The sequence below is a fragment of the Gouania willdenowi genome, chromosome 16 (genome assembly GCF_900634775.1).
Source record: "Gouania willdenowi chromosome 16, fGouWil2.1, whole genome shotgun sequence".
In the NCBI taxonomy this organism is placed as follows: Eukaryota; Metazoa; Chordata; class Actinopteri; order Blenniiformes; family Gobiesocidae; genus Gouania; species Gouania willdenowi.
In genome coordinates this window covers 1,012,493-1,025,205 of record NC_041059.1, presented here as the reverse complement: position 1 = coordinate 1,025,205, position 12,713 = coordinate 1,012,493, and the positions used below count along the sequence as shown (strand labels likewise).

Sequence of the window (12,713 nt, the reverse complement as noted above, 5' to 3'; positions counted from 1 at the left end):
AGCTTGTAATTATTGTTCACTAGAGGTACTTTATAAACCACACCCATATGAAAACTCGCCCAGGCTCCTCCTACCTGGCCTTCAGCTCCTTGTGCTCCTCCCTGATCTTTCCCAGATCCAGCTGGAGGCGGGCCCTCTCCTTGGCCACCTGGTCCAGGGTCTTACGGGCGTCGGCCAGCTCCGTCTCGTACGCAGCTTTGATGCCCGACAGGTCGCGTGAGACGCACGACTCGGACTCGCTGATGCGCAGCCGCAGCCCAGCGTTTTCCGACTCCAACGAGCGAACCTTATCGATGTAGACCGCCAGACGGTCGTTGAGGTTACACAGGTCCTCCTTCTCCTGGAGGCGGGTGATACGGGCCGGAGACACGGAGGCCGCCGCTCGGCTGGTTCGCTTTTGGCTTGGCGTTTCCATGGCGATAAAAGGCTCAGGCGAGGGATGAAGAAGACGAGGTGTGAGTCACGGGCTGCAGAAGAGGAAGATGATGATTAATGACAGGGAGGATCTGAGCTGCTTTTACTAGTTTAACTTTAATGGTTTGATGCTGGGCAGCACGCCAGATATTTAAAAACACTAGAAAATAAAAATACTTCATATTCAGTGGAAAAGATTAAAAGTAAAATAAAAAAAGATATGTTTGTTTTGAAAATATCTTTACAAAACCTGGAATATGGTTAAATGGAAAAAATTATTTAAATAAATAAAATAAGAAATAAAATCTTTAAAATTAAGCGCATTGCATAAAGTTGAAAAAAAAAATCTGTTTTCTGAATAACTAAATTTTTAGCTGGTTTTTTGGACAAAAGTTTTGTTTTTTGCAGCAATTTTTTTCTGTTTTTAGCCATTAATTTTAGTCATTAAAATGGTTTAAAGATGGAATCTTTCATTCCATCTTCCAGTGTCTTAAAACAAGTTTAAAATACATTTTTTATCAAATTAAACATGTTTCCTCTCAATAAAGAAATACATGCATCTGTTATTTTAAATACACTCTAAGCTCAGAAAAAAACAGTCCGAGAAATAAAAAACAAAAATTTGTCCGAAAAACTGAAAAAAAAAAATAGCCTGAAAAACAAACCAAAAAAATTAATAATTCAGAAAAAAATAAAAAAAATTCCCCAAGTGAATGTAATCTGCTTCTGTAAAAATCATCAGAACAATTTCTAAAAACAAACTTTAATAAATTTTTGGTCTGAACATGTTTTAAAAAATCTTTCAGTCTCCAAACTTGATATAAATATGAGTTCACTGCTCACTGGGTTATTAAATAATAAAAGCAGTGGATACAGGAAAGTAAAACATTAAATCAGAGCATTTTCAGTTTTCACTACAGCCGTGATGACAGACCTCGTGTCTCCTCCTCCATCCATCCATCCATCCATCCATCATCCATCTATAATTACATTTTCCTCATAGTTCTGCAGCTGGAACCACACACTGAATAAACCAGTTACTATACATTCTCCAGTTGAAAATCAAAGATTTTATGGTAGTTAATCTGCAGCTGAATCAAATACCTTAGAGTTGACTCATAAAGCCAGTGAACGCTGCAGAATGCCCTGATAAGGACATACAGCTCATCAAACAGTTCCAGATTAAATACAGATCTGTGATTTCTTCTAATCATCAGATTAACAGTGGAGAAGGAACGGATGCATTCTGAGTCTGTTGGGGTTAAAACTATTATATTTAAAACAGAGCTTAAATTAACACCCAACAAATGTGGTAAAAATTAACTTTGGTAGGTAACATTGTAGCGTTACTAGCCATTATGGCTGGTAAAGAACCAAACAGATACCACAGCGTATGTTTAAATCGGCAGGATGCAGAAACCATGCAATGAGTCATTGTTGCCAGATTGGGCTGTTTTTCACCAAGAAATGTGAGGGTTTTGGTTTAGATTTTAAAACATAATGTATATCTGGTAACACTGCTGGTTTTACTAATCCTACATTTCCCATCAACACCATGTTGTGACGTGTCATTCAACAATTGGCTACGTGCTAACGTTAGCGTGAATGTTATGATTTGAAATCGGAAACGACCAACGGAACGGCGCAGAACAACCAATAAAAAGTAAAACATGTTTTCACTGCAGTACATGTAATTATTACTGATTACTTCTATTCTTTTTAACTTCAGTGTTTATGAAGTTATGAGAATATACTTTGTAAAAAACGTATTGCATCTTTTTAGGCATTGTTACATTGTTTTTAAATTAAATGTTTACATTCTTACCATTTTAATGTATTTCTGCAATCAACTAAAATATGAAACTATTAAAAGAAAGATGAACATTTAAATCTATTCTGTGGCTCATTGTCGTTTATTTTCACTGAGAAACTATTTGGTTGGTGAAAAATGTGGTTGTCTGGTAAGATTCTGCTGATCATGGATGATCTATAAAGTTTATTTAACGCCCTGGTCATGAATAGAAAAAATTATGTTTAGTTAAAAATTAAAATAGCCATTATCATTTTTTTATCTTTATTATCCAATCAAATTGTAAAAATTGCGCTGTAAATATTTTACCAGGAGGGCAGGAGAGGACACACACACACACACACACACACACACACACACACACACACACACACACACACACACACACACACACACACACACACACACACACACACACACACACACACACACACACACACACACACACACACACACACACACACACACACACACACACACACACACACGTTTTACTTTCCCTACGACTCTTCTCACTGCAGACACTAGGTTTCTACAAGTTTCTCTGCAGTGTGTGTGTGTGTGTGTGTGTGTGTGTGTGTGTGTGTGTGTGTGTGTGTGTGTGTGTGTGTGTGTGTGTCTGTGTCCTACCCAGACGAGGAGAGGATCCGCTGAGCTGGTGGGTGTGTGTGCTCCCTGAATGAAATGATTCTCCAGTCTTTGCTTTTCTGCACATGTATCGTCAGAGAGGGAGGGGCAGACACAATGGAGGAGGAGTCAGGGTGTGTGTGTGTGTGTGTGTGTTCAGCTGCTCAGCTCTATCTCACTCTGCACCAGCCCTGGAGCTCAGTCACTGATACACAATCAGCCACAAACATTACAATAAACACGATAAACTGGAAAAGGAAAAAAAAAACATGAAGATTATTTATTGTCTGTTCCAACATCTCCTTTAATTTTTCATTAAAAGTATTTTATCAAAAACCCTTTGATTCACTGTTGCTAGGAGACTGAAAATAATCAAATTTATTAGAATATTATAGATTATTTGCAGTTCAACTGGAAGTTAAACAGAATTAAGATCTGCTCCAAAAACCAAAGAAAGGGCTCGTACGAGCACAGCATCCAACAGAGCATCCAACCTTCTCACGACTACATTAAAACTCGACCAAACATGAAACAACAAAAAAATGAGTCCAAAAACACAGAAGACATTTGTTTTCTTTGGGCCACACCAAGGCTCTACTGTCCCTGTTCCGGGCTGCAGCCCACAGGTTGGAGACAAGCAGCTGTTACTGCCTACTCTACCCTGGAACTAAACGTGCACGTCTGAAAATCATAGATAATTATATTCATTTATATTAATAAAATCTATATTCCATACACAATAAATAACTGTAAACATAATAATTCATGCATTTATTTTGTTCCCAATTGTTTCATAAAAAAATTATAATTTAATAAAACAATTATTTAAATGAGATGATCTAGTGATAAAAATTGAAATACAACATTTAGTTTTGTTGTAAATAATATTTGTTCTTTGTAATTTAACTGGAGGTTAAATGAGCTTCAGAATTAATCAAGATATTTATAAATAAAGCTAAATAAAGTGCATCACCTCATAGCGTCCTCATCCAGCCGTAAATGAAGCTAACACTGCTAACGCGCTAATGCTACATCCACACAGAGTAAAGTCCCAGGGATTCCAATCCTTCATCCTGAAATCCTACGAGTTGCAAAACTGAAGCGTCTTTTATTGATGGAGCGGGGGCGGAGTTAGTGGGTGACATCACGGATCCAATCAGTCAGTGAGGATGAGGATGAACGTTGGTGTGTGTGTGTGTGTGTGTGTGAGCGTGAGGGAGTGTCTTTGCTGTGACTCACATCTAAAAACACGTTCCATCTACAGCACAAATACTGTACATACCCACTAGAACTCTCCGTCAGCAGAACATTTACATCCAACCCACAGAACCACAGCGTAGGAAAGAACTGATCATTTACTGCAGCTTTCTAGTCGTTCCTCAGTCCTCCACTGTTTTTATAAATATGTCCTAAAACCTTCTAAATGTTCTTATTAGTAGATCTATGTCTAACAAAACACATTATTATTCACCATATTTGTTTTATTAACTTTTAGAGCATGTGTTCCTCCATCTTGAAATCATGTGATTGATGATGTCACACGAGTGAAACATTCAGCCTGATTTTTACATCATTTAGTAGATTTTTCAGTCAAAATAACAACTTGTGCTGCTTTTAGTTGATATAAATCAGTGGTGAACAACTCCAGATTCCTGAGACTTTTAGTCTACGTTCACATCGCAGGACTTAAAGCTTAAATCTAATTCTTTTGCCTCTCTGCGATCTGTATCTGATCTTTTTATGGCAGTCTGAATGACCAAATCTGATATTTTCAAATACAACCCAGGTTGGATATGTATTCCTCCTAAATCCGATACGTATCCACTGCAGTGCGAATGGTCAGGTGACATTTATCCACGACCAAGGTGGATAAAACAGTTGTGAACCGTCCTCTGATCACCACAAAGCAGACAAGAACAGGCTTTAAACATCTACTGTTAGATCAATCAATCAAGAACATGGATTATCCTTACATTTGATACATGACTATATAAATAGATCCACTGTCTGTTGCACCTGCGTGTGTTGGACGTGCACTCATTTCCCCGTGTGTTGATCTGATGTTGACATTAACAGTTTATTAATAAAAGAAGGTTTACCACTAAAAACTAACGTAAATATGTCATTTGTATGAGGAAACAATAGGTTTTAACTGTCAGTTTCAGGTCAGGCTCTGATATAAATATATAATGTCTGTCAGACCTGTAGGTTTCACTTTTTCTGTGTCAGGTTCTGGTCAAAGCTTGAATAAGGTTCATATCATAAATGATCTGTGTTTAAAAGCAAATCGGCTCCAGAAACACCAAAACTAAATATTTATCTCACATTTTAAACGGTAATGTGGACGGAAGAACTAACACATTGGATCTGAGCAGAAAATCAGAGATGAGCATTTAGGCTAGCAGTGTGAACGTAGCACAGATCAAACGAATGGCTCGTCATGATGCTTCTGCAGAGCTTGGTTTTAACCAGGTGTGTTGGAGCAGGAACATCTAAAAGTCTCAGGAATCTGACCCTCAAGGACTGGAGAGGCCGACGCCTGATCTAAATCAGTGTTTCCCAACCTTTTCTGTCTCATGTACCCCCCGAGGAGAACCCCTTCGTCACTCCAATTTAGTAAACTTTCTGGTTCTATTTACATATTGTTAACATGCTGGCCTCTGAAATCTCCTACAGCTTGAAAATGTCAACCTGTACGCACACGAAATATCAATTTTGTGCATTACAATTATTGTATAGCAGAGAATATATTTACCTCAATTTTTAGTAATGTGCCTAACATGTTAGTAACAATTTAGTAGGATATTAAGGCCACAATATTGTTTATTCCATTAACGCCGTTTATCGTCAACAAGTGAAAAAGATGTTGGATGAGCATGTACAGTGTCTGAAATAGGCTTAAAAATGACTCAGCATGTTGGAAATAGATTCATCATTGTTTCCAAGTACCCCCTGCAGTTTGTTCAGCACTGATCTAAATAATCAGGAAAAGTTCAAGATGTTGATGTAAACCTGTTGTTTACAGAAAAAGGATAAAAACTGTTGTGACCACAGGGGGCGACAGTTCCAACTCTGAGGTTTGGTAGTAGACAATGAGGCAGAGAAGAAGAGCTCTCCTAAGGGACCTTTGCTCTCCCTTAAACAGTGTGCTGACACGCTCTGGTAGCTGAAGTTAGAGAGTAAATCACAGACTATTGAAGACACATAAACCTTGAGAATAAAAGGACTTTAGTGTGAACAGTTTATCATTTTATCCTATTTATCACTTATTCTTTCCATATTTTTGTTCCTTTTAATGTATTTTTGCTACATTTCTCCAATTTCTGACACTTCTATATCACATTTTAATGTTTTTTCTGAAAAATTTTTCCACTTTCCAGACATATTCAGCACTTATAAACATTCACCATTTGTCACGCCCATTATTTGCTAGTTTAAACTAATTTTCACTACATTTTTAAATTCTATTACCCACAATTTGCAACTTAATTTCTGTGGTTTTTAAAAATCCCATTTCACCTCCTTTTCCACCATTTTTGGTCACTTTGAACCATTTTATTAGTGATTAAAACCAGGATTTCCATCTTTAAGATGACTATAATAATAGTAATAAACGTTCCTGGATAACAGTAGATATTATTCAGATGAATAAATAAATGTGGTTATCACAGATTCATAGAACAATGGACCATCATTTTACTGACTTTATGGATGGACCCCAAAAATCTCTCCTTTATTCCCCCTTATAGATGGTCCTGTCTCCACATGACTGTTCTTCAATGTTCATGTCTGTGTTCAACCACCTTCAGCTACAGTGGGGGTCCCTGCTCTATGGGACCTTTATTTTGGAGGGTCCCTGCTCTCTGGGACCTTTATTTTGGAGGGTCCCCGCTCTCTGGGACCTTTATTTTGGAGGGTCTCTGGCCTTTAAAAGTTTGAGAACCACTGGTTTAAGGGACAGATTTAGTCGTTAGGCGTGTATTTCTGATGCCTTCTCTGTGATATTTGTATTAATTAAAATGTTCACTGGACAGGCCTCCTACATGTTCACTTCACCCCACTCCCAGCTGGTCTGGCTCACTCACAAAATGCACCACACACCAATACCCAACCCTTGGGGGGCTGGATGGTGGGGCTGGGGGTGGAGGGGGCCGCCACCTGTGTTACTATGTAGTGGCGTGGGGGCGGCCCTCGCACCTCTAGTTGCCCTACTAATCCCTCCAATTTTAATCGCATCTCAACATGTCACCCCCCGGAGGGTGTATCATCTTTTACACCCTCCGGCCTATTACACCACATACACATAAATCCACAGAGGCTGGAGGGGGAGCACCGCTCCCCTCCATCCCCCTTCTTTTAATTACACCCCATACATTCACCAAACACACACATTCACACAGGGGATCGGGAAGTGCCTCTCCATTGGGGAATGGAGAGGCACCATAACAGGGTGGTGGGTTGGTACACATATTTGGGCCTCTCCGGTGGGGGCCTGGCCCCTCTGTTGGTGGCTGGGCCACTGCATAGAGCAAAAGCACATCAAGATGGTGCGGTCGGGCGTGGCGGTGGGTCTCGGGGGGGCTTTGCCGGGGTCTCTCCTTGCGGGGTCTTTCCGGGCTGTGTCGGCCGGGTGGGGCGCGGGGGTGCCTCTCCCCCTTGGGTGTGGCTTGGTGCTTGCTTTGTCTCCTGGTGGCCTTGGGGGCGGGCCCCGCGGTGTGCGGGCCCGGGGCGGCCTGCCTCGCCGGTTTGGGGGGTGGGTGTGCTGGGGGGGTGCTGGTGTCCTCGCCGGGGTTGGGGCGGGGTTGCTTGGCGCCTCGGGGTGATGCTGTTTACTGGGGGGCGGCGCTAGCTGTTCCGGTGGTGGAGGTTGCTGTCGGCCGCCTGGTGGGTCTATCCTGCCGTTTGCGGACTGGTGGGTGGGTCCGGGGCATCTCTGGCTGGGGGCTGCTGTCCCGCACTTGATGTGTGCCGTTGGGGTGCCTCCGTCCCCGCGGTGGGGATCGCCGGTTGCTCGCGGGCCGGCGGGGGGCGCTGCTCCGTGGCTGGCGCTGTCCGGGGGGCGGCGGGCCCTGGGCTGCTGGCCGTGGGCTGTCCGGGGCTGTGCGGTCCTGCTGGGCCGTGGCCGGGTCCCGGGCGGGGGTGGGGGATGCGTCCCGGGGGGCTTGGCCCGGGGGCTTGCCCTTGGGGGGTCCTGGTCCCGGGGGGTGCTCCTGGGGCCCGGGGTGCTTGGCCTGCTGGCCGGGCCGGTCCTGGCGGGGGTCTTTCGGGGCGGGTGGTGCGTGCCGCGCCCTTGCGTACCTACTGGTACGGCCCCTGCTTGGGCAGTGCCCCGTGAGGTAGGGTGTCGGGGGCCGGAATAGGGGGCCACATCCCGGCGGGGCGGTCTGGCTTGGCCCTTGGAGGGGGCCCTGGCTTTAAAAAAAAAAAAAGAACTGAAGCTCGTGGCGCGGGCGGCATCAGTGAAGGGTGATCTGGGGCGCCGTGGGGGGCTAGGTTGGGGTGCCTGGGGGCCGGCGGGGAGACTCCCAGCGGCCCCCTGGTGCCTTATGCGGCTTGGGGTGTGGTCGTCCTCCCTGGGCGGGCTGCTCCTGGTGCTGCATCCGTTCCGGGTCCTTCTGGCCTGGGGTCGGGCCCCTGCTGGCTCTGGGCTCGCCGGCGGGTGCCCACTGGCTGCCTGTTCGGCGCGGTTCTGGTCGTCTGCTGGGTGTGGGCTTCGGCTCCTCCGCTGGGGCCTCGGGCAGGGAGTTCTCTGGGCCCTCCCCTCGGGGGGTTAGGCGCGGGGGTGGGGTGTGGGGGTGGGGGGGTCGATGGGGTGGGGGGTCTGGGGGTTGGGGGTGGGATCGGTGGCGTGGTGCGCTGGGTCCTTGGCTCCTTGGGGCTTTCTCGGGTGTTTATGGGGGGGTGATGGCTGCCTCTCGGCTTGGGATCTTGGGGGCGTTCGGGGGACTGCTTGGCCGTGGGGTGGTCGCCGGGGGCCCTTAGGCTGCCTGCTCTTGCTGCTGGCCTGACTGCTTCTTCGGGCCCGGGGGCGGCTCTTGGGTTTTGCAGTGGCGGTACTTGGAAATACATTTGTCATGGATGCACTGGCCTTGGGCTGTGGGATAACACTCATACTGGGCTCAACCTTAGACACGTTGTTCCCAAATACCTGTTTTATGGAATTTCCACTCACCTCTTCCTCTGTTCACAGCCACCACCATTATTCCTAAACCACACACTGGTCACCAGACTGGCTTGACAACACAACAATAAACACAATATACACAACCACAATTTCACATCGCATCACTTAAAACTATTCCTCACCCATTCCATATCCTATCTTGTATCCCTCTTCCCTGCTAACTTCCCCACCCCCCTCCAACCCCTCACCTTGGTGTAACACTGCCCTCTCTTTTTTACATCTTCCCTTTAATAAAGTATTTCTTACCCTTCCCTAGGGAGGGCTGGTGACGGTCACAATTATGCAATGAAATAAATAAATTTATTTAATTGCAATAATAAAATATGCATTGCTGTCAAAAGATTGCACTTCTTGTAGTGTTAACCTTCGAAAGCATGTGCAGACAAGGTAAAAAAAAAAAAAAAAAAAAAAAAAAAAAAAAAAATTAAAATGTTCACACGCCTTCAGTAATTACCCTGAACATTTCAGACTCTTTAGAAGTCTGAGCTCTCATCACATCCAGACCTGACGTAACCCGCACACGTTCTTCACACTCGCTGTATCTGCCCTCGCCACATTCCTGACACACACACACACACACACACACACACACACACACACACACACACACACACACACACACACACACACACACACACACACACACACACACACACACACACACACACACACACACACACACACACACACACACACACACACACACACACACACACACACACACACACGAATACCAACAAACGGCTCGAGGCGTGCCCGCCGTACAATCACTTTGTTTTATTAGTTTGTTCTGACATGCTGTAGGAAGGACTGAAAAATTCCTGCCTGAGAAACTGAAAAGAACAGGTAGAACAGATGTGCTAGAAAAACCAGAGGAACGACTCGTATGACCACAGCATCCAACACAGCATCCAACACAGCATCCAACACAGCATCCTACACAGCAGTGTCAGTGTCATGGGGGGGCGTCAGTGCCCCCCCAGCTGACCTACTGTGCCCCCCCACTCTTCCCACTACAGGGGGAGCTTTTAATCAGAGACATCTGATTGGCTATCACAACTGACTGTGTCCATTCTCCACACACACACACGCACGCGCACGCACACGCGCACGCACACGCACACGCACACGCACACACACACATACAGATGTTTCACAGCACAGATGTTTGTAAATGCACATTCAGCAATTTGCATCATCTGTAGATTTATATTACATGTGTGCCTCAAAATAATATTTGTGAAGTAGAGCGTGTGCATTTCAGAATTTATAGTACAAGTTTGCATAAATATATTTTTGTGAAACAAAGCATGTGCATTCCTGAAAAACGCTGTAAGAGTTCATTCATTATGATAATGTTCTGATTCCATAAACTTCCTGTTCTGGAACTAAAAACACGTCAAGTCACATAATGGAGACGTGAACTTTTTAAAGCTTTTATAAACACAGCAGAGTGAGCTAGGAGACGACTAAAAATGAAAATGAAATGAAATGAAAAAGTAGCATAAAGAAAAACTGTTTTATACCCCAACAGTAACCTTTATAAAAATTAACCCCCCCCCAATCAAAAGTTGTCATTACTGTTTTTCCCAAAGTCATTTGAAAAAATATATAATATATAAATAAAGTGAATGTACAAATATAATACATGTTTCATGTATTTGTTGTAGTTGTAGAGACTTTAGGTTGGTTCTTTTTCTGTTGCACAATTATTCTTCACAATGTAAATATTGAAGCAATACTGCCCCCAGCAGTTCATGTATGGTACTGTAGCAGAAATTATTTTTTTATCATGAATTTACAACATTAAACGACGTGTCAACGCTCATTTTTGTAGTCAACATCATCAATTATGTTGCTAATCATTTTAGCATTACCGTATGTTACACACATTGTGGTTGGCGCCAATCTGGAGAAAGTCTATTTATTTAATTCTAGTTTTTGTTTTAACCCACACTGGATAAAACCTTAAAACTCTGACTATGATTAAAACCTCTTTTCACCATTTGTCACGATCATTATTTAAACTAATTCTTCTAATACACTTTGAACCTGTTCACCACTTTTCCTCTGTTTTTATCCACTCTGGTTTTTAAAATACACTTTCACCTCATTTTCCACCATTTTTACTCACTTTGAACCCATTTTATTTGTGATTAAAACAATGATTTACATCTTAAGATGATTACATAATAATAAAGTTCTTGGATAACTATATATTTATGTCTATATATTACATTATATTTTATGCTTTGCCCCCACTGGCAACAATATCAAACTCCACCTATGGTTATTATTTGAAATAAACATGAAATATTAATAAAAAATAATCATTGAAGGTGAAGAAATTTGTCACGTTTGCTTTACACGTGTTAGAAAAAACACATGAATTAAACAAAACCATCAGTTATTGATCATCTCTGAGCAATATTCATAACACAGGTTAAAAGTAGCACAGCGCCACCTGCTGGAGGCTGGTGCTCAACACACACACACACACACACACACACACACACACACACACACACACACACACACACACACACACACACACACACACACACACACACACACAAAACATATTTATTATGAACAAATTTCTGATATTCTACATTTCCACTTTTTTGCTGTGGTTTTTCTAACTCATACGTGAAACACACGCACGCACGCACGTGCTTCTTTCACACACACGCGCACAGCAGCTTCTCCTACCTTCTGTGCTGCTCCGCGCGCGTTCACAGATGAGTTGTGTTAAAGCTGTGTATCATTTATCCACTCTATAGTAGATATAGTAGTGTGTGTGAGTGTGTGTGTGAGTGTGTGTGTGTGTGTGTGTGCTCTGAAGGAACAAACAGCAGCAGTACAACCGAGCTGTGACCTGCTGAGTCAGCACAAAACACACCTGATCAATCCACCAATCAATGAGACCCGGAGGAGCCACCTAGCGGTTACATTTAGTATAACAGGCTGCAGTCAGGACGGGACCGTAATAATAATAATAGTTCAAATATTATTATTATTAATAATAATAATAATAATAATAATAATAATAATAACAACAATAATAATGATTTTAAAAATAATAATAATAAAACTAATAATAATAATAATAATAATAATAATGATTTCAAAAATAATAATAATAAAACTAATAATAATAATAATAATAATTTTCAGACCCTCCTGTTCCTGTTTTTCAGGGTGGTGGGGGTCTGCCGGTGCCTATCTCCGGCTCACACTGGGTGCTAGGTGGGGGTACACCCTGGACAGGGCTCCAGTCCATCACAACACAGACACAAACAACCACTCACATTCACTCCTACAGACAATCTACAGACTCCATTCAACCTAACGTCATGTTTTAGAATGGTGGGAGGAGCCTAAGTACCCAGAGGAAACCCACACAGCACGAGGAGAACATGTAAACTCCACACAGAAAGGGCTTGAACTCAAGACCTTCTTGCTGTGAGGAGGACATGCTAGCCACTAATCCACCATGCATCCAGACATTATTATTATTATTATTATTATCATTATTATTATTATTATTATTATTATTATTATTATTATTATTATTAAATGAATTGTATGAATTCTAAATTGATGATTCATCAATTTAAATTAATTATTAAATTCAAATATTAACAAAAATATTGTCATTAATTAGGAATATTTATA

General features: G+C 42.6%; 1 protein-coding gene across 2 annotated transcripts in view; it reads right to left on the bottom strand.

Annotated features, from left to right (window-relative positions):
• Nucleotides 1–11,914, bottom strand: part of LOC114478278 (lamin-A-like) — a 41,001-nt gene extending 29,087 nt beyond the window's left edge. The window contains exons 1-3 of one of the 2 annotated variants that reach the window (XM_028471246.1): nt 11,748–11,913; nt 2,855–2,931; nt 75–467 (exon numbers count right to left, since the gene is read on the bottom strand). In XM_028471246.1, coding sequence (XP_028327047.1) covers nt 75–415 — 341 coding nt within the window. In that variant the 5' untranslated portion in view covers nt 416–467; nt 2,855–2,931; nt 11,748–11,913. Of the gene's footprint in view, nt 1–74; nt 468–2,854; nt 2,932–11,747 lie in introns of both variants that reach the window. The other variant, XM_028471247.1, reaches the window with a different exon arrangement.
• Nucleotides 11,915–12,713: the final 799 nt, after the last annotated feature.